Consider the following 22,213-nt stretch of genomic DNA (forward strand, 5'->3'; position numbering starts at 1 on the left):
TAAAATATTTAGATACATCTAAGTAAGGTGCATTTAAAAAAGTAAAAAAATTTCTTAAAATTTAAAAAATATTTACTAAAAACAAAAAAAAAAACAAAAAAAAAATTAATTTTCAGAAAATTGAATTCAGAGAAAACTAAAACCAAACATAGTAAATAGTATTTTGTTGAATACATCATGTCTTTTCACCTTAATAGCCTTATGTATAAGGATAATTATTTAGTAATCCCGGAGTATGGACATGCGGTACTCTATAAGGTTTTGATTGGTAGAAAGGGGTAGTGATCCACGATTTATGCTGGAAATGGAAGAACAACATGAAACTAAGTAATTAGTGATTAATTTGAAATATGATCACGTGATGTTTTGAAATTATTAAATAATTTCCATGCATAGTCACTACTATAGCCCCAATCACGGCTACTAATAAAATAAGACTAGGAATCAAAAATCAAACGGAATAGGAATGTGATTGTTTTAGGAAGATAGTTAAAAATTAATTTTTAATTATTAATATAAGAGATGATACGATTAAAAATGAGTTGAAAGTTAGAAAATAATTTTTAACTCACTTCCTTAAAAAAATCCAAAATAAGTTGTCTAAGGTTTCCAAATTAGTCCAACTTCATTCCTTTCCAGCATAAACCTATATCTCATAGAGGTCGTAATTTTTTGGGTTGATAGTAGTGAAATGCTTTCATTATCTAAAATGAAAGAACATTTCTCATCAAAAAGATCAATCTAATAATACCATTCACTGATAAACAGTGCAATACTTTTTCATGATATGGCTTCGTTTAGTGTAGCTGTTAAAACAGTTTATAGATTATAATTTAACAGATTATACATTATGATTTTAATTAGAAATTGTTAATCTGTTTGGTGTAGCTGTTGGATTATAGATTTAAGTTGCTGAGTAGTGTTTGTTAAATAAGCTGTGAAATAGTTTTTTCAATTAATTTTTATTTTTTGTTTGTCTACATTTCTCATAAAAAATAATAATAATAATCTATAGTCCATTTGAGTCTTTTTCTATTTTTAAAAAAATAAAAAAATAAAAAAATTTAAGAGTATAACCATAAATTAACATGTCCACAGCATAAGCTGATAATCAGAAGTAAGGGGTGAGCAGCTTCTCAGAATCAGTTTTTTTGAGTTAAAATAAGCTGTTAAAATCAGAAACTGTTTGAAATAAGTTTAACCAAACAGTCCAAAATAACTTTTTCAAAACTAAAAGTCATAAGTTGGCACTGAAAAGCTGAAACAAACACCCCCATAGAACAATGATGGAGATCCCGTCTTTACAAGACTCTTACAAAATTTTCACAAATCTGAACTATTTATGATATGAACCTCACATATATATGGAGGGTAAGGATCACTTTGGAGGTGTGGAGGTCATTCTCAAAAGAGGTTCCAAATATTTTCCATATATACATATATATATATATATATATATATATATATATAATATGACAAAAGAGTTTTTAAATTTGTATATATTTTTGTCTTACATGACGTCATTAATGATTCAAAATACATTTCTTAACTATTTAAGGATCAAGGTGATTTATTTATTTTACATTTCTCTCCAAAATGGGTCGTTCAAGATCTCTCTTCCCCATGATCTATTCCATCTTCTCTCTCTCTCCCTCCGTGACATAATTTTCCAGATTGATCTACGAGATGTATCTATAAAACTCCATCTTCTCTCTCTCTCCCTCCGTGACATAATTTTCCAGATTGATCTACGAGATGTATCTATAAAACTCTAATAGTATATCCTTTGTAGTTAATTCTTGCAAATTTGCTTGCACTTTCAAGATTCACTTTGGATCAAATTATTTTTTTCATTGAGTGAAACATGCTAATGTGATATTTGTTTTTTATTTAAAAAAAAAAAAAAAAAAACTCATGACAACTGATTTTGTGGCTTTTAAGTTTTTGACTTTTTAACCTATCGCCAAATGCATCCTTAATTCTCGATTCACATCATTAGTTTTGTTTGATTTCTTACTACTTTCTTCTTCTTCTTCTTTCTTTTTTTTTTTTTTTTTTTTGTGGCTCTTTTTCAAAGAAATTGGCCCTCTGCATTTGATATTTAAGCGTTTGTATTTTTTAAATCATTTATTTAACGTGATATTATTTATCAATTTTTTGGTGAATAACATAAATTCTACAACAAAGTGAGTTTGAACTGACGATGTTGTATGTATTGCTTTAGTTGCCTTTATTGCTTTAGTTCATCAAATTTATATGTATGTTTTCAAATTTATTGTTTCATTGTGATGGTTGTTTGGTGATTTTTATTTTTATTTTTTAAATGTGTTTCATGCATAAATTTCAATTTCAATTTCAATTTGGACTATCCAGGTGATAAATGATGAACTTCATAATTTTGGGTTTCATCATTTTATGTTAATAAATTATTGAATTTCATTTTGTTCCTTTTTTAAAAACATAATTATTATTAATGATCATGACATGCTTAGAAAAACACAATAGATTTTGCATAAGTGAGATTTTTGTCCCTACTAAATATGAGTATCTCAGTGTTTTCCTAATTCGTAAATAAATGTTTCTCTACTCTTAATGTTTATATTTTTATAAATTTTCACCAAGCTTTTCACAAAAATTGTAAGGTAAGCCTTTTTTTATGTTTTTTTTATTACTATTATCTTAATTATTATCTTAAATGTTTATATCTTAATTATTTCTATCTATGACAGTTATTTACCGATGGTTTTATTATCCAAATAAATTCAACCGAATGTACAAGTGAAGACTTTTGAAAATGTCCAATTTGTCTTAGAGAAATATAATTTGTATGTGTTTTTATAGGTTATTTACGTCTAACTTGACCAAAAATTATGTTTTTTTTTAATATTAAAAACATAATTATTATTAATGATCACGGCATATTTAGAAAAACACACTAGATTTTGCATACTAATATGAGTGTCTTAGTGTTTTCTTAATTCGTAGATAATTGTTTCCCTACTCTTATTGTTTGCATTTTTTTATGTGTTTTTTTATTTTTATTTCTTCTTATCTTGATTGTAACCAATTAAGTATTTAAATTAAATTTTGGATTTTTTTAGGTTGAAGCATACACATATTTTGTAAAGCTTTAACCGAATATTTTGTAAAGCATACATATATTATTGACTCAGGTGTATGACAATATAATGTTTGTTTTGCTTATGTAATTATAATTTGATTGGCAACAGTAATACTAGCAGGTGTGCATTGTTCGGTGTTTAATTTAATTAATGTTTTTTTAAAGATTGTAAACTATTAGTGTAACAACCCTCATACTGATTACTGATTAATGACTGATTGATTACCGATTACTGCTAAACGGGACTGATAACTGACTGATAATTGAACTGATTAAAGTACTGAACTGACTGACCGAACTTTAAACTGAATTAAATGAATACATCTGTTTGAATTGCATTCTATCTGTTTGACTGTATGATTATCTGTTCATGCTTATATGTTTAGACTGCTAATTGAAGGCCTTATCGGCGGCCGAATCCGAAATCGATTGATGTTTAATGATCCTTAGAATTAATGTGATTTTATGGTATAATTATCTGAAAACTGATTAGGTATGATTAAATTAGATTAAAATGAGTTAATTGCAAAGTTTGCCGTAATTACCTAAATGCCACTTAAGTGGCCCACTACTTGGCTCATCTCATTACACTCATACATACACATTTCGTCAGCTCATTCTTGAGCACAGCACCGACTAGAGAGAGAGAAATAGAGAGTGAGAGGGAATTGAGTTGAGTTTGAGTTCATTGGTGGAATTGCTTGGTAATTGAAGTGTAGATTGCTAATTTGAGCCTCTAGCCTTGCATTGGAGACCTAAGGTAGAGTGATTACTCTCTTGTTGGTGTATTTGAGCTTGATTCTTGCATGGTTCATGTTAATTTGTAGAGTTAAGCCATGTTTTGGTGCATACATGTTGGATTGAAGCTCATCTCTTGCATGCATGTTAGTATTATTGCATTTTGAGGTTTATTACATGGACATTGGTACATGCATGCTCATATTGTTGTTATAGACCATGTTTTCATCTGGTTTTGGAAAGAAATGAGCTCATGAGAACAAGCTTTGGAGCTTTAATTTGGTTTAAAACCCATGCATGTCATGTTTGAAGATTGTTCTTGAAAATGATTTGAAATTGGGTTTGAATTAAACACCCTTGGGCTTTGATTTCTTAAAAATTGAGCTTTGAAACATGATATCCTATGTGTTTTTAAGTGTCTTCCAGAAAATGGGCCCAAGAGGATCGGTTTTGATGCTTTTGAGCTTGGTTTTAGACCTGGAGATCGAATCTGGGATTTCCAGATTTCAGTCGTCCGCTCGAGCGGGGGAAGTGCCGCTCGAGCGGGAAAATCGAGCTTCCAGTATCTTGCACTGTTTTACAGTCCGCTCGAGCGGAGGATTGGGCGCTCGAGCGAAGTCATGTCTCAAGCTCGAGCGGGCGTCGAGCGGGGATTTCACCCATCCAGTACTTTTACAGTACGCTCGAGCGGGAAAGTTTGAGCTCGAGCGTGTACCTTTGTTTGCCTGTACGCTCGAGCGGGGAAACCTGAGCTCGAGCGGGACTCTGTTTTTCTGAAAATCCTGAAAATGCTTTTAAATGTGCATTTTTGCATCCTCATCCCATCCTAGGCATTCTTAGGCCTAGCTTAAGGCATTTAGATGAGGATATCGTTGTAGAACACACCAAGGCAAATTAGGGATTAAGTTATGATATTGCCCAACTGTGTAGCTTAGTGTGTTCAACCTGTGAACTGTGTAGGGTTGGCGACTGGGGAGACACGCTCTAGCATACTGTAGCCCGAACTCTGTGAGTAACAATTGTGTAAAGATATGTTCAACTGATTATCTTCTGAATACTGAACTGAACTGTTTACTGAACTGGTGTTATTCACTGAATGAATGTATGTCCTTTATTTCTGAACTGTACTGTGGCATCCTTAGCGCCTACTGTTTACTGTTACTGCGACAGAATTTTCTGTCGGTTCCCTCGTGGAACCACTACTGTTTACTGACTGATGGCCATCATTACTGTTCGGTCTTTTAAGACCTACTGTTACTGTTATGCTAATGGATGTACCACATATGACTGTTTACTGTACTGAACAACTGAAATACTGATTGAATTGAACTGTTTTCATTACTGTAAGGACATTCATTCTAAACCCCTTTACGCTTTATGTTATTCACTGGGCTTTAGCTCACTGCTCATATATATATGTAGGTGTACAGGCACCAGAACGGAGCTAGGAGCGTCAGGGTTACTCCAGTTTTGTCAAGCCAGCCTTTGTGCCTCACTGCGAGGTTCCGAGCCTACTGTTAAGGCTTAGGGGTGTTTTAGAATTTCCCCCTTTTTGTACTGTTTCACTGTTTTGTATAGACTGACTGTTTACTGTACTGTTATACAGGGATTAGGTCCCTGTACTGTGTGACTGTTAATTTTGTATACTGTGTTGTACAGACGGAGTGTTTTCTGTACTGTTATGTGGGGTTGAGTCCCTAGTTTGAATGGATGTGAATATCGTACATACTGTTCTGTACTGTTTATGTGTGAATATATGAAAAATCTTTTTGGCATACAGACTGTCACAGCTCAATGGACATTATTTATTTACTGTATTGGTTTCCGCCAGGCCCTGTACTCTGTTTTACTGTATTACTGTTAAGCAGGCCTTCGGTAATCTCGGATTACTGGCCGGTTACGGTGCTAAACCCATAGGGCCGGGTTTGGGTCGTGACAATTAGCTGATGTGCATTCCTTTTTTTAGATTGCAGAGCACTGGTTAGTGTGTATTAATTTATTTAATTTGTTTGAAATTGCAGAGTATAGATTGGTACGCATTATTTGATGTTTAATTTTTAATTTAATTTATTGAGATCACATAGCACTGGTTGGTGTGCTTTATTTGATGTTTAGTATTTATTTATTTATTTATTTTTAAGATTATAGAGTAGTAACAAGTGTATAATATTTTTAATTTTTTAGTGTTTTGTTTTGTATTTACAATTTTTTCTTAACTTGCTTGGCAGGTATGCTTTCACTATTTTGATTTGTAATATGTTGTTAATTTTATTTCAATTATGTAGAGCGTGTGGTATAAATAAAATTGTTAGAAATTTTTTAAGAAGAATAATATTTATTTATATTGTCTTTATTAAATTTCAACATAATAGGTATAAATTATAATTGTATTTAATATATATATATATATATATATTGCCAAAACAGAATAAATCATTTTATTGGAGGCCAAACAGTCAGAAAGTAAGAGAATAAAAGTGTACAGACTCTTCAACTATCAAAATAGGGCGAAATACACTTGTCCCTATACTCTAGGGTTTGTATTATTTTAGTCTTTTACTTTTTAATTATGAAATATTTGACTGTAAATTTTGAATCTTATTCTAAATAACAACAATTGAAAATACCATTACTTAATTTCAAAGGCAAAATCATTAATTTGATAAAAATAAATGTCAAAAAAATATTTTTAAATTTTTAAAAATTATTTATACACACCAAAGATAAAATTATGTGAAATTAATAAATCTTTTAAACATTTATTTATTTTTTTTATCAAATTAATTTTTATTATGTGTTTGGATGATAATTATGTAATAGGTGGTTGTTAGAATTTTAATGTGTAATATATATATTTAATATATGAAATATTTTTAGTTTTAAATTTTTTTTGATTTAATGGATTGATTTAATAATAATGTCAAAGTTATCGCCATATTTGACTTTTAGAAAAATAAAAACTAATTTAATGAAAATAAAAATAACTACTTATTACATGATCATCATCCAAACACATAATAAAAATTAATTTGGTAAAAAAAATAAAATAAATGTCTAAAAGATTATTAATTTTACATAATTTTATCTCTAGTGGATAGAAATAATTTTTAAAAATTCAAAGCATTTTTTAATATTTATTTTTGTCAAATTAGCTTATATTTTATCAAATTGACATTTTTGTCCTTGAAATTAAGTAATGATATTTTCAATTGTTTTTATTTGAAACAAGATTTAAAATTCAAAGTCAAATGTGTTACAATTGAAAACTCAAAGTGACACAAGTCCCAAACAATAGATACCGTTAGTATAATTCACCCATCAAAATATTACTTATGTCAATAAAAAGAAACAATAAAATGACCAAATTACCCTCTCTTTTCTATACCTCACACACATTCTCGTTTTGAAATGCAACAAAAATCATTACAATTATAAATATATATAAATAAATTCATCAAAATCTTAACCCTACCCCTTTGCCTCCCTCCCCCTATTCATTCAAATCATTTTTTTCAGTGCCCTCTGTGCATATCATTCATAAAAAAATCAGTGATATTACATATATCAATTAATATACTAATTAATATACCAACACTGGTTATAATATTATTATTGAGCCTACTTATTAATTACATTACAAATACATAAAACTTTTTAAATTATGCCACGTCATCAATTGATACACTAATTAATATACTAATTGGTACATATAGTATTATTCTAAAAAAAATTAATTCGATTCAATAATCATAAAATCTTCATTTTCAAAACGCAATAAAATTAGGAGACAAGATTAGGGCTAACTAATTTATACTATCCCCAATTGACAAAATTAGCTTCAACATGGCAATAGGGAACAACAGCATCCTCAAAATTGTAAAAAAGAAAATAAAAATTAAAAAAAAGAAATCACAATTTGCTTCTGTTTCAAGAAGTAAGAAATTTTGTTACATACACTGGAAACTCCTTCAAATCAGCATGTTGCCATCGGTTTTCTGTGTCTCCAAAGTTGCCTCTAATGTAAGAAGAAGCTGCAATAAGTTCTCAATCCCTACAGCATTGCCTCTATTGAAAGAAGAAACCAAGCTCAGGAAGCTGATGCTTTTTTATGTTGGGCTGGAGGTACTTGATCTGAAGCTGGTGGATCCAAATTTACTTCATTTTCTGTGGGCATTTCATTTGTTGCCGGTGCTACAGAGTCCATTTGATCCGTTGATGTTGGGGCACACTCATTTTTCTCAGTTGGCAGTAGGAAAGAAACCGTTTGATCTGCAGGTGGTGGTAGGGTAGAAGCAATTTGATCGGTTGCTGAAGGGGCAAGGTTGTTGTCCATATTGTCTGTCGCTGGCAGAGTAGATGTTGGAGGAGCGGAATTATTTTGGTCTGGATTCATTTCGGGTATTTCATATTCAGATAGGAGATCCGTAAACTCATTAAGCAGACGCTGAACTTTTCTGTTTGATGCCATTGCCGGAAGAATATCTTCCCTTAGGAGTCTGTGCTTCTTCATTCCCTGCAAAAGCCCCAATAAGAGAGAGAGAGAGAGAGATTGGAAATTGTCCCAAGAAATACAATTCCCACAATCCCATATGTGAAACAATACAAAGCTCATTACTACAGCAAGCACCACCATTGTTGGACCCTAGACCTTCTGGCTCTATTTGGTTGAGTTTTCAAATTTTGTTTACTGAATTTTTTTGAAATGATACACTAGTTTGGAAAAAATCACCAAACCAAACTAAGCTTTAAGTCTCATCAAATGGGGTTGGTTACATGAATCTTTCTTCTCCACGCGGCCCTATCAAAGGCCATTTCGTTAGTCAAATTAAGTAAATCCATATCTCTATTTACAACGCTAGCCAACGTCAATTTAGGCCTACCTCATCCACTAACACTCTCATCTACCTTTACAGTATCGTATCTCTTCACTACAGCCTCTATTGGTCTCCGTTGAATGTGATCAAACCATTTCAATCAATTCTCTCTCAACTTATCTTCTATCGGTATTACTCCTACCCATTCCCGAATACACTCATTCCTAATTATGTCTTGTCTTGTCTAGTCTTGCCACACATCCACTTGAGCATTCTCATCTCAGCCACACTAATCTTATCTACATATTGTTTCTTGATTGCCCAACACTCCGTCCCATACAACATCGCTAGTCTAATAACCATTCTATAGAACTTACTTTTTAGTCTAGTGGGTATTCGTTTATCGCACAGTACACTAGACGCACTTCTCCACTTACACCATCTCGCCTTAATCCTATGGGCCACATCCGCATCAATCTCCCCCGCTGTTGTGATAATTGACCCTAAATAACGAAAATGTTCACTCTTAGACAGTTCGTGGTTCTCAATCTTCACTTCTCATCTACTTTCATTGTTACTGCTACTAAATTTACACTCCATGTACTTTATCTTAGTTCTGCTTATCCGGAAATCCTTTAGATTCAAGAGCTTTTCTCCAAGTCTCCAACTTTGTCTTAACTCATTCTCTAGTCGCACCCACTAACACAATATCGTTTGCAAAAAGCATACACCATGGCACGTCATCCTGAATATTTCTCGTCAACTCATCCATAACTAAAACAAAAAGATAAGGACTTAAGGTAGATCCTTAGTGTAACCCTATAGTGATAGGGAATTCATTTGTTTCTCCAGCAACCGATTTAATAGTGGTCACCACCCCTTCATACATGTCCCTAATCACATCAATGTAACCTTTTGTCACCTATTTCTTCTCTAACACCCACCATATTATATCCCGGACACTCTATCATATGCTTTCTCAAGGTCAATAAACATCATATGAAAGTCTCTTTTCTTTTCTCTATACTTTTCTATTACTCTTCTCAAAAGATAAATAGCTTCCATTGTTAACCTGTCAGGCATAAACCCAGATTGATTCTCTGACACCTCTGTTATATCTCGTAACCGGCGTGCCATCACCCTCTCCTACACTTTCATTATATGACACATTAGCCTGATTCCTCTATAGTTGTTGTAATTCTGGACATCTCCTTTATTTTTATAGATTGGCACTAAAATACTCTTCCTCCACTCATCTGGCATATTCCTAGTCAACAAAATTTTGCTAAATAATCTAGTCAACCAAGCAACCCCCTTTTTACCCAAACACTTCCAAGCTTCAATAGGGATATCATCGGGTCCTAAACCCTTATTTAATTTCATCTTCTTAAGTGCAATCTCCACTTCAAAGTTTCTAATCCTGCAATAGAACCTATAATCTTGGTTTATCGTATTACTGACTATTTTCTCCTTTATTACCGTATCTCCATGTTCCTCATTTAATAGTTTCTCAAACTAGTTCTTCCGTCTTTCCTTGATCTCTTCATCCTTCACCAATACCTTAGAATTCTCACACTTGATGCACTTAACTTGATTAAAATCTCCTGTTTTCCTCTCCCGTATCTTAGCAAGTTTGTATACCATTTTCTCTCCCTCCTTACCATCTAGTATAGTGTATAGGTCATCATAAGCTTTCAACTTAGCCTCTCTCACCACTTTTTTGACCTCCTTATTAGCCAATCTATAGCTCTTAAAATTTTCCTCAATTCTATCATTCTGTTACTTTTTAAAGCACTCTTTTTTTGCCTTAACTACCGCTTGACCCTCTTCCCTCCACCACCAAGTTTTCCTAGAGTTGGGTCTCGTCCCTTTCGACTCTCCAAGCACTGCCCTTGAGATTTTTCTCATACAGTTGGCTATTGAGCTCCACATAGTGTTAGCATCATATTCCAAGTCCCAAGTACCTTCCTTATCCATTCTATTCTTAAATATTTCTAGTTTGGAAAAAATAAAACACCAAAAAGATATTATAAAATTTTTAAAAATTATTTCTACCCAAAAAATGCAGTCTTTGAATTTTTTGAAGTCTTTAGTATTTTAATAGTAGATATTGGCCCTGTTTGGTAGAACTGTGGAAAAGTACTTATAACTTATGCCTTAACAGCTTATAGCTTATAACTATAATCATAAACTGATTTCTGACTTATAAATTAAGCATCTCCTACCCCACTCAAAGAATAAGCTGATTTCTGACTTACAAAAAGCTATAAACTGCATTGTTAAGCTAAACCAAACACATCAAAATAGCTTAAATTAAGCTGAAAGTTGAAATAAGCCGCTTTTAAGCTCCACCAAACAGGCACATTATACTATTGTTGAAATTGTTATCTAAGAAGTTTTGTGGGGTTTCAAGAAGCCTTACCAGCACACAAGGATCCCACACCGGGTTCTTAGGATCCACAGAAGCAGCTTCAGCCATCCCAGTTGGAGGTCCAAGAAAGCTCTCACAAACTTCTCGTAAACGTGACTCATCTGCTTCTCTGCAATCCAAGTAATAGAACAAATTTTTTTTTTTTTTTGGGTCAGCAACAAAGAAAATTGAGAAAGTTCCGTGGTAGCAAAAATTAATGTAATTTATGAAGACAAATTAGAATACCATAATTTTGAGCCTGAGTAAAATGAGGAGTTCACTCACATGCACTAGAAAGAAAATGGATACTGAACCAACCTTGCTAGAAATCGTATGTAGGACAGAAGGCACTGACGATATTCACTAGGGGACTTCAACGCTAGCGTGGATGCAAGTTGAGTTTCCAAATGAGCACGTGTCTGCACCCCATCATCAGTTACCCTGCACCAGCAACAGCCATATAGCCAATAAATAAGACAAGATGAGACAATTCGAGAACAGTTAAAATATTAAAAATAAAAAAAAATTACATAGAAGCAAGAAAACTGTAACTGTGGAGCATGGAAAATTAAATTCCATCCCAAAAAATAAGGGATTCAGAAAATAGTAAGGTAATCATTTAGTAAATGGAAGAACATATTGAGTATGGTAAAAGCATGGTAATCCAAAAAAATGAAAATCAAGTCGAAATAGTTCAGTGAGAAGTTTATAAAGGTGATTGCAAGACGAAAATTGTTGAATTTTGCAACAAAATCAATTAGCAGAATGGCCAAAAAGGATTCATAACCTACTTGAGTGAAACACAAGGCTGCTTAGTTTGGTTAGCATGTTACACAAGGATTTCATTCTTTAATGATTATTTCAATCATCAAAGAAAGGGCATACTAAATGAACATTGTGTGTAAATATGAGGCTCATTCAAAATTTCAGAATTTGTCACAGCCCATACAAACCTGCTCCAACCTGGCTTTCTAGCCAAGAACTTCCCAACATCCACTTGCAAGGGAGATAGCTCGCCATTCTGAATTGAACCCAAATTCCATGAGCTTGCGAAATTTGATGCGGGGAAGCAATCATCGGCAACCCTCAGCCAACACATGAGGTTCATATCAAAGAGGAAGGCATGGCGTGTGGCTAGAACAACAAGAGGAAAACCAGATTTCGATAACTTTGCAGATATGATCTTGATTGTGCCTGGGAATAGATTGAGAAGAAAAAGTCTATAAACCATATACATCAAAAGCATGGCTGCAAGGAAATTAAAATAAAATACGAAACTAACATAACATGTTATCAAAGGTGGGGAAAATAAATATTCCAACTTTCCTTTTAGGATACAAAGAGAAGAAAGAAAAAAAATATGAGAAAGAAAGAACTAGATAGCAAAGGAAGGAGAGGAATCCTTCTTCCAAGCCTCTCAATTACAAGAGAAGGAGAAAATGGGGAGAAGCGAGAGAGCAAAGAAGAAAGAAAGAGTGCATGAACTAATTCCATTTCTCATATACAAGAGAAAGAAAAGGGGAAAGTGAGAGAGTGAAAGAAAAAGAGCTCAAAGCTCCTCCACAAATTTTCTCATTCAAATTTTATTCATCTGTATGGGCTAATGCTGGTTTATACTAATAAAGACAATCTCTTGGCCTTATAAAACCCTTAAACAAGTAGAACCATCTGGAGTTCTTACTGAAGTTCCTTCCTAAACCCTTGACAAGATAAAATAGTAAAACAATACAGCATATATATATACATGAAAACTCCTAATATGACTAAAACAACAAAGTAATCCAATTGTTGCATCTTTTTGTCTCATAAATATTGTTGATTTGGTGGAATCCAATATGGTTGAAGCGTTGGCTGTATTTGGGACACTTCAAATATGGATAATAATAATCAGTAGACAGAACACTACTTTAAAATTTTAGAAAAACACTCTAGTCCAAAATTTTAAGTCTTTCTAGGTTACCTGAATCTTTAGCAGTTGACTTTGGATCTGAAGGAACCAGTGAAGCCAATGAATCATGGAGAAGGCATTTCCTGTTGAACAGATCCCATACATATAAAGCTCCCTTAGTCGTGACAAGCAGCAACTTCCAACACTCATCACAATCGATGAATACTGCTGAAGATCCCATCATCATAGTAGGCATGGCACGTCTCCCACATTTTGTGTATACCTTCACAAGGACCAACATTAATTGTTTACATAAATCACATGACAAACACTACTTGAAAGAAAAAGAGAACAAAAAAAAAAAAATCATTTCCAAAATAACTAGAAAAAGAAAAAGAGGAAAAAAGAAGATAAATATATATAGGGTTAATTACACTTCACCCCCTTCTAGTTTAACTTGAAAACACATAAGCCCCTGATGGCTTAGAAATATACACATAAATACCCTTCTTATTTTTTTTTGAAAAGCAACATAAATACCCTATGATTTGGACTGAATTGCTAAATTGACAGAATCTGTTAAAGATAACAGTGTGTGTGGGTCAATTGTTACCGAGGCGCGTGGTAATTTTGCTTTAATGAATTCTGATATTAAAATTACCATAGTGCCCTTATTTAAATTTTTACTTTTTCTTTCATCTTCTTCATTGACTTCATCATCTCCCTCTGTTACTCCTTTCCTGTCACAGCAACTGGTCTACCAATTGTGGCTGGTAGCAACCATCATACTTTCAAAATCCATTTCAACTCTATCACACATATATATACATACATGTATATTTGTACTTCATATATATACATATTAGACAGGCCACCATGTGCTTTATTTTCTTCAAGATAAAATTCATTTTTCCTTTCTCTAAAAATGCGGTTCTCTCAAAAATCAGATTTCATTTTTTCTCTTCTTCACATTCATTTATTTATTTTTCTTTTTCTTTTTATTTCCGTATTTTTCCCTTTTTCTTATTTCTCTTCCATTTCTATTCTCTTTTCCCTCTTCGTTTCCTACTCCAGTAACAGCCCACCTGCAATCACCAAGCATCAATTTTCCAAGGACATGGCCAATCACCACCCGCAACCAGTGTTCACCAACTTTACATCCAACTTTGCAAACCATTTAAACCAACCATTGTCACATGGAGATCCACATATAATACACCCAAAGTAGCCCATGCCAAATCAAACTAACATGGCCAACTTAAAAGAGAACAAACACTAATTTTGAAGGCATCATCATAGGCTCGTAAGCCCCTTACATTGTTCAATATATATGCCTTTAACATAGGACATTTTATGAGCTTATATATACACATAAATATATAAGAGAAATTATAATAAGAGGGGGGGTTTCTAGAATGGGCAGTATTGGTGGTAGAGCAGCGAGAGAAATAAGAGGGTGGGTCATTCCTTTTAGAGAGAGAAACACAGTGGTCTAGGGAAGAAAATTGGATACAAAAGCAAGGGTAATATAGACTTTTAATAGAAAAATTTAATGGAGTGTGAAATTATACTTCAGTCCAAATGACGTGGAGGTTTTGTGTACATTTCTCAATCATAGAGGGCGCATGTGTTTTTGAACCAAACCATAAGGGGGGGTAAAGTGTGATAACCCATATATATACTTCTTTATATGCACAATGAAATTAAAACAAATTTCCAGTGAACCCATCTAACATCATATCAGTCAACTACTAGACCATCTATAGTCTTGATATTCATTCTAACCACTGCAGAATATGATAAATGGATAATTTTATAGTGGCGGTAGTTTCCATATGACAAAACTTGGGCTCTCCTGTGTTGAGCTTGGGATGTATTTGTAATGGGTTAGTAGGCTACAATGAGTGTCTGAGTGTGTTAGGCTTGAAACTGGCGGCACCATTGACGCAAGAATTCCATGATTCGTCTACACCTAATGCTTGATTACTTAAATAAAGGTCCTGCTAGCGACCACCCATTGGGCATTCATTAAGAGTCGAATAATGCCAAATAATACACATTTCACATATTTTCATACACTTTAATATAGTTACATACACTTCTCACATATTTCATTACATTTTTTGCATATTGGTTAGCATTTCCCTTCACCCTGTATATTCTTTCTGTCAGTACTTTCTCCATGGTTCCCTAAATACAATGCCTGATTATTTTAAAAATTCGCATAGTTTTGACTCTAGATTAAAATACTTCTTCACAACCAATATATTTTTATCAGAACTAGATGAAAGAAAGAAGAGAATATTTTGAAGTAATAAAAAAAAAAATAGCTAAAAAATAACTGAAGAACCAAAAAAAAAGAAGCAAAGAAAAGAGAAGAAGAATTGAGTGATGCATATAATCCATATCAAGCAACAAAATCTATTTCTCTAGGAACAATATTGGCAGGAGAAGAAAACTAAAATGCAAGAGTTCAAGAACTCCATACTAACCTGTAGGCATCCATCTTCACACCCAACAGCCCAAAAATTGGCATTTCCAGCCAAAACTGTGATTTTCCCAGAGATCCTATCAGACCAAAGAGTTTGAGCCCCTCTTGTACAAGCAATTTCTGTTTCTTTCATCGCAAATGTATTTCCGACTCCAACAATGTCAGTTGCAGCATGTTCTCGAGGACGAGCTTCCAAGCAAACTGGTACGGTATCGTCCCCTTCTGTCTTGTCAAAAATCCTAATTGAAAGAGTACTAGAAGCAGCCGAAGAACCACAAGCCATCACAATTCCTGTCTGTTCAACACTGATGCTTCCATCCCTATCTGCAGAGGCTGGAACCTTTTCAATTACTAGACTCTCACTGATGGTAGCTCTAGCAGTGACACCTGAACGCTCTTTTATGTCCGAGCTTCCACCTACTGTTCTCCTGATACAGCCTTCTCTAATCCCAACCATCCCATTATCTTCCTTCCTGTGATCCGATGAGTTCAGAGGGAAGTCAAGCACTTGAGGTTGCAAATCACCAGAGATGTTTTCCAGCTGAACAGGCACTCCAACTGCCTCAGGAATTATCCTTTTTCTTCCATCGGGACGCCTATATTCTCTTTGCTTCACAGGACTAGAAATCCGAGCAGTAGTTGCCGCCGCCTTATTTAACGCATCAACACTAGCTCCCGAACTCTTCTTCCCATCATCGACTTGAGATTCAGAAGCTTTTACGGAAACCTCCAAATGAGCGGAAGATAATATGGTTGTCTGGTTCTGTGAGACATTTGGGGTCACCTTTTTGCTCTTGGTTTGTTTAGCTGAGGCTGCTTCAAGCAACAACTGTGCCGGGCTTTCGGCTAAGTTTGCTTGTCGGCCTCCGACATCACCATAACGACTTTTCTTCAGCTCTTCCAATTCAGCATCAGTTAGCCTCTGGCCAAGTTCTTTCTCCTCAAAATGGAAAGTAGCCACTGTCCCATCCAAGGAACAAGCAAGTAGTGAGTACCCATCAGGGCTCCTGTTCCACAAAAATAAATAAATAAAATAGAAATATTAATTAGAAAGAAACAAGAACAGGGAGGCAGGAAAAAGAACATTCAGATTAAAATATGCTAATCAATACCATGAAATTATCTATTTTCTACAATAAGATATTTTGGTCATTGAATAACTAGCTCACCAGGATAAATCCACCACACTTTGAGTAAAGAAATGCTTGGCCACAAAGAGAGGTCGAGGACTCGCAGTTGTCCATACAGTTATAGTCCGGTCCTGACTCCCTATTGCAATCACATTATATGGCAATGGTTCATTCTCTTCAGTCTTAGAAGTTCCATTAGTCCAACCAACAGGTGCGGCTTTTACTTCCTGAGCATTAGATAAACTCCTTGTGAACATTGAGTGATTGAATTTCACCACAATAACAGGGGCATTATGTCCTAAGAAGTCGAAAGTTGCAGACCATTCCCCTCTCTCTAGTACAGGTGCAGAGTGCCTTGGCTTCTGGAAACCATGAGTGGTAGTTACAAAATGGCCACAAGGTGACCATCCAAGCCTCCTAAAGAACGTAGAACCAAGCTGACAAGAACACATCATCACGCTATAAAATAAAATTAAATAAATAAATAAGAGGAACAAAACAAATAGTACAAATCATGTATAAACATACTGATTTTGTCCAGTGACCATCAGTCCTGTGAGCGAGGCTCCAGTCACTTGTTCGCCAAATTATCACAGTCTTATCATCGGATTGACTTGCTATGAAGGAACCAATGGGATCCCAAGTAACCCCCTTAACCAGACTAGAATGACCTCTGAGAACAGCAACGCATATGCCACTGCTTATATTCCAGATATGGACAGTATTGTCAAGACTTCCACTAGCTAATGTTGAGTCATCTGGAGACCAATTAAGATCCACCTACTTTAGGCATGAAAAAATCAACTCCCGGATTAGAGAATACACCGTCAAACAATTGGCAAATCAGATTGAAAAAATTAGGGGATGTTTGTATTACATGCAAATTGAAATCACCTCATCTTATATTTTATTTTATGCACCAAATCAGGGTACAAATATGTAGTTCAAAATGTAGGCTTTGTTTGGTGCAGTGCAGCTTATGTGATTGCTTATAACTTTTTTATGTTTGCATTTTGTGTCAGACCGTTTGGGGTAGCTTCCGCATATTATGAGGCAGAAATAGCTTAAATAAGCTAAAAAAAACTTATTATTGAAAAGCACGAGAAGAGGTGCCTTTAGCTTTTACTTTCTAATTATTAGCGTACAAGAAGCTGCACCGAACAAGCCCATAGCCATTACGAGCAAAAAGAGGAATAGGGGGTGGGCGAGTGCAAGCTATGGATGATTTTAATTTCATGAAAACAAAAAATTGATACGTACACATGCAGCAAAATTTCAAATTAGATTTAGAATCAAGGGATTCAATTTGGTTAGATAGTCAAAGATCCTCAGAATGAAAGCACTCTTATTACCACATCCGCAGTGTGTCCTCTCAAAGTCATGGCAACTTTCCAATTCTCAATATCCGGTGGCTCTCCGCTACCAAATTCAGTGGTTCCTGAACCAGGTTTCCTCTCATGAATTAGAATCGCCTGGTCGTCAGACCCTGAGGCAACATACCGACTATGCTTAGCCCACCTCACGCAGTTAACAGACCCGAAATGATCACGAAGTGTTGCAAGAAGTTTTGATGTTGATTCATTAGTTTCCAAATCCCGGCCAACAGATTTCATGTTCCATATCCGTACCTGCTTGCAAGCCAAAATATAATTAAATATTGACTCTATCTTTCATAAAACTAAAGAAACAAAACATAAAAACTAGAAGTCACGACCCTTTAAACTCATGCGATGGCCTAAATTAATCACGCCAAAAAACTAATCAAGGAAGTTGCCATCCAGCTCCATTTAAGATTTAGTTTCACTTGTATGTAGTCTCAAATTGTACCCTGAAAATTAATTTACACTCAAGTGATGTGCAGTCCATATTCAATTTTTGTATAGTGGGACCCACGCTTGAAATTAATCTCGATAACACAACTTTTTGTGGGTAAATTTTCTAGGTTGTAACCTGTCAGCTTGCTCATATGTAAGTTCAACAAGCACAACCTAAAAATTCACAATGTTAGAATTCCATGCTCAAAAGAACATTTGCGTTGAAGCAACAAGTTATAAAAATCGAGAGAGAGCAAGAGAGAACAATTTGGAGATACCTCATTCTACAAGATCAGAGTACCATTTAGGTTGTGCTTGGTTGGAGGATTTGGAAAGGGAAAGAGTAAAGGTAGGTGAAATATGAGATATAACAACATTTCACTTAGTTCCACACACCTTTTCCCTTTTCCTTTCCCCTTCCCTTTCTCTTTATAAATTCCTCTCCAAATCCCCAAACTGGAGAACAATTTTATGTATTAGTGGGTGAATTTTGGGTATCAACGAACAAACTATCCAAACCACTATATACAATCCAAGCATTCATGACTGAAATAGATTGAAACAGAACTTAACATTCAAGTACAATTGAAGACCATGTCAACAAGAGAAATCAAATTATGTCACTGATTGAGTAAAGCTACACAATTAACAACCAAACATAACATAAATAAACAAAACAAAACAAAAGGACCCAATAGAGAGCATGAGACAAAAAAAAAAAAGACACTGTACCTTCTGATCACCACCACCTGTGGCAAACCTAAGCCCACCAGGTTGAATATCAATGGAGAAAATCTGCATACCCTCATGTGCAACCCAACTGGGTTTCTCTGCAATCATCTTCAATTTTTGTTTCCGATACTAAAATTCAAAAGGGTTTGCAAAATCACGCCTTTGGAACAAGATAAACCCTAGATGGGTTCAAGGACTCAAAAACCCTAAATTGTTTTTGGGTTAGCGTGAAAGACCCTTTACTCTGAGAAAACCCTAGAGGGCGTTAAGGCCGGTGAGCTTGAGCTTGAACTTGAACAGGAACCTTAACGGTCGAATCTTCTGTAAGATTGCGTGGGTCTGTGAGAGGAAAAGCAAAAGACTGCAAAAAATAAAATAAAATAAAATAAAATTTTGGGCAAGCCTGAAATTTATGACAATTTTAAAAAGCTCCCCTTAATTTTGAATTTTTTTTAATTTGTTTTTAAATTTTTGTTTTTTTTTTGTTTTTTGATAATTTTTTGTTTCGTTTTTAATAAATCTTTTTGGTTTTGGTGAAACATTTTTACTTTTTTTAAATATGTAAATTAAATTATTTGTTAAGTAATATGGAAAAAATTGATAACGATAAAAAAAAATTCAAAAATAATTTTTCTTGTTTATGGTAAATTTTTTAATTAAAAAATATAAATATTTAATTGGTAAGTGTATCTAAAAATAAAATATTTTTACAGAAATCACTAAGAAACAAAGAGTTACCAAAAATATATATATATATATAATTAATTAATAACTCAAAACAATTTTCAAATTTAAAAATCAAAAGAAGATGATTATTCACTCCTCACATCCTTATTTAGAAGGCATAAACTCCTTTTTAATTTTAATAAATGAGACCAACCAATCAACACTAATACAAACAAAAGGAAACCTTCTAAAAATGAAGGGTGGATATCTTTTCTCCATCTCTTTAAAGAATCACCTTTTAACTTTTTATTAAGAAACATTCTTCAACTATGTTATTAAATTTACACGAGATAATTGCAAAAAAATAGTGAGAACATAAAATAATTAAAAAGTAATAAAAATACAATATTTACTTGCACAATTTAATATATAAATTGTTTAAACTTTTATCACTTAGTAATTATTTTGTGATATTATCACTTTTCTACAATTGTTTCAATTTATCTCTTCTTAATAGGAATGTACTTATTTACATATTTATATGTCAAGTTTAATTTAATATGAAATTTGAGCTGAACTCAAATAATGACCAAAGCTCGGCTAGTTGGATCTCAAGTTTATGCATTGAGCAATTGGGCAAGTTAAAGTGATTATTTGACTATCAACCCATAGAGAAATTCTATAGATCACTTGGCATAACGACAATATCAAACTATAAGGCTGGGTCAAAGTTATAATTTGGTACATGATAGTGTGTGAAAATGTTAAATTGAAACAATGATGTTTCAGTAGTGCAAGTATCATTTTAGCACATCAAGCCCTTGCTTTTTTGTGTCCTTCAAATTAAAAACCCTCTCTTGAGTGAGTTGAGTTCACATAAATTACATTACATAATCTCGTGTATAATGTAGTACAAAATTCAACAATGTTAATTTGTTAAAAAACCCTTTTAACAAATTGCCGGAGGTTTTTTATTTTTTATTTTAATTACAAAAAAAAAAATCTTAGGATTAGGTCCTTAAAACAAAATAAATTCTAAATTTAAAAAAAGAAAAAAGAAAATTGATGACCCAGAAACCTCCAAGGTCAGACTCATTTATGACCCGACTCTACAAGCCAACTCAGGAAAAGATGTCTAGAAACCCACCCCTCACCCTCCAATTTCAGTCAAAGACTATAAGGAGATTGATATAAATTTCGAATCTGAAACCTTGAGTCACGCAAACCATTACCTTACCAACTATAAGGAGATTGATATAATTAGTCATGACTTTTCATGAAATTTTTTCCTTTCACATGTAATTAGTTATCTACTTGTCACTCATATCAAATTCTCAACCAATTTTTAACTTGTGTGACAATCTCAACTTGTCGTAACATGCAAAATAGGAATTACATTCTCATATCCAACACACCTGAAACGACAGAATGAGAAGGTGATTCCTATTTTACCTTCCTATTCTTACTATCTCCTGAGTAATTATCAAAGTGTTAACTTCAAATATAAAGACATATATCTTGAAGTTACTCAGTCCACAATTTTGCTACATATTACTATTAAATTATTAATTTTTCTACTGACTACATACTAGGCGTGATCGTGATTCGATTTTGAATAATTTGCGAATCGATTTAGACCCGCCTGTATGTATACAGTTTGAGAAAAATTCAACTCACAACCGCCCACAGTGCAAGCTACGATTTGTGCAGATAGAGTACGCGAATGTACACGCGATTACAGACAGTTTGCAGATTGAACTTTTTTTCTTTAAAAATTTATTTTTGAGCCTTTTTTTTTCCCGTTTTGTAAATATTTATTTTGGGTCATTTTCCTTCCATTTTCTAAAATGCTCCAACATTAATAATTAATAAATTAAAACTTATAAAATTAAAAACACAACAAAATCAATTCCTAATACAAACAAATCAATCAAAATCCTAAACTTTTATCAAATCATAAACTAACACAAGCACATCTTTCAAAACCTTAAACTAGATCATCAATCTCATTCACTATACAATACCTAACAAGACCATTAAAGTAAAATCATTCAAAATCCAAAACTTACCTAAAACTAATTCTTCATTAACTTTTACATTCATACAAAATCCAATAATAAAATAACAACGGTCCTGGTCAAAATAAAAAATAAAAGTTTAAATGCGGGCGAGTTCTTGCAAGTGCGGGTTAAACCCGCAATCCGCTCGCAACCTGCAATCATTTCATATTCCAAACTGCATCCACTCACATTGTGTCTACGAAACCACCCATTTGTATACAGATCGGTATAGATTGGGCAGGTTGTACAATTCAAATAACCCTATGCCGAGCCCTACTACATACATGGGTGTGAACCCTACACCTATATCTACGGTTAGTAGAAAAATAATAATAATAATAATAATAAT

At 33.7% G+C, this 22,213-nt stretch overlaps 1 protein-coding gene across 3 annotated transcripts; it reads right to left on the reverse strand.

The window, feature by feature from the left end:
• Positions 1 to 7,593: 7,593 nt before the first annotated feature.
• LOC114305672 (protein HIRA) lies at positions 7,594 to 19,552 on the reverse strand. 3 transcript variants are annotated; one of them, XM_082899234.1, is made up of 11 exons: positions 19,139 to 19,483; positions 18,685 to 18,862; positions 17,945 to 18,220; positions 17,121 to 17,372; positions 16,632 to 17,029; positions 15,464 to 16,469; positions 13,044 to 13,254; positions 12,037 to 12,277; positions 11,402 to 11,524; positions 11,096 to 11,213; positions 7,594 to 8,372 (listed from the first exon to the last, which is right to left on the reverse strand). In XM_082899234.1, the coding sequence occupies exons 3-11, from the start codon at positions 18,203 to 18,205 to the stop codon at positions 7,947 to 7,949; spliced, it is 3,036 nt and encodes a 1,011-aa protein (XP_082755360.1). In that variant the 5' UTR covers positions 18,206 to 18,220; positions 18,685 to 18,862; positions 19,139 to 19,483; the 3' UTR covers positions 7,594 to 7,946. The 3 variants fall into 3 exon arrangements, 2 of the variants coding, with proteins under 2 accessions (XP_082755360.1, XP_028106597.1); XM_028250796.2 differs by lacking the exon at positions 18,685 to 18,862 and having other exon boundaries at positions 19,139 to 19,552; XR_014346800.1 differs by lacking the exon at positions 18,685 to 18,862 and having other exon boundaries at positions 8,049 to 8,372; positions 11,369 to 11,524; positions 19,139 to 19,552.
• Positions 19,553 to 22,213: the final 2,661 nt, after the last annotated feature.

Source organism: Camellia sinensis, chromosome 12, assembly GCF_055761805.1.
Source record: "Camellia sinensis isolate YWXY chromosome 12, ASM5576180v1, whole genome shotgun sequence".
Classification (NCBI taxonomy): Eukaryota; Viridiplantae; Streptophyta; class Magnoliopsida; order Ericales; family Theaceae; genus Camellia; species Camellia sinensis.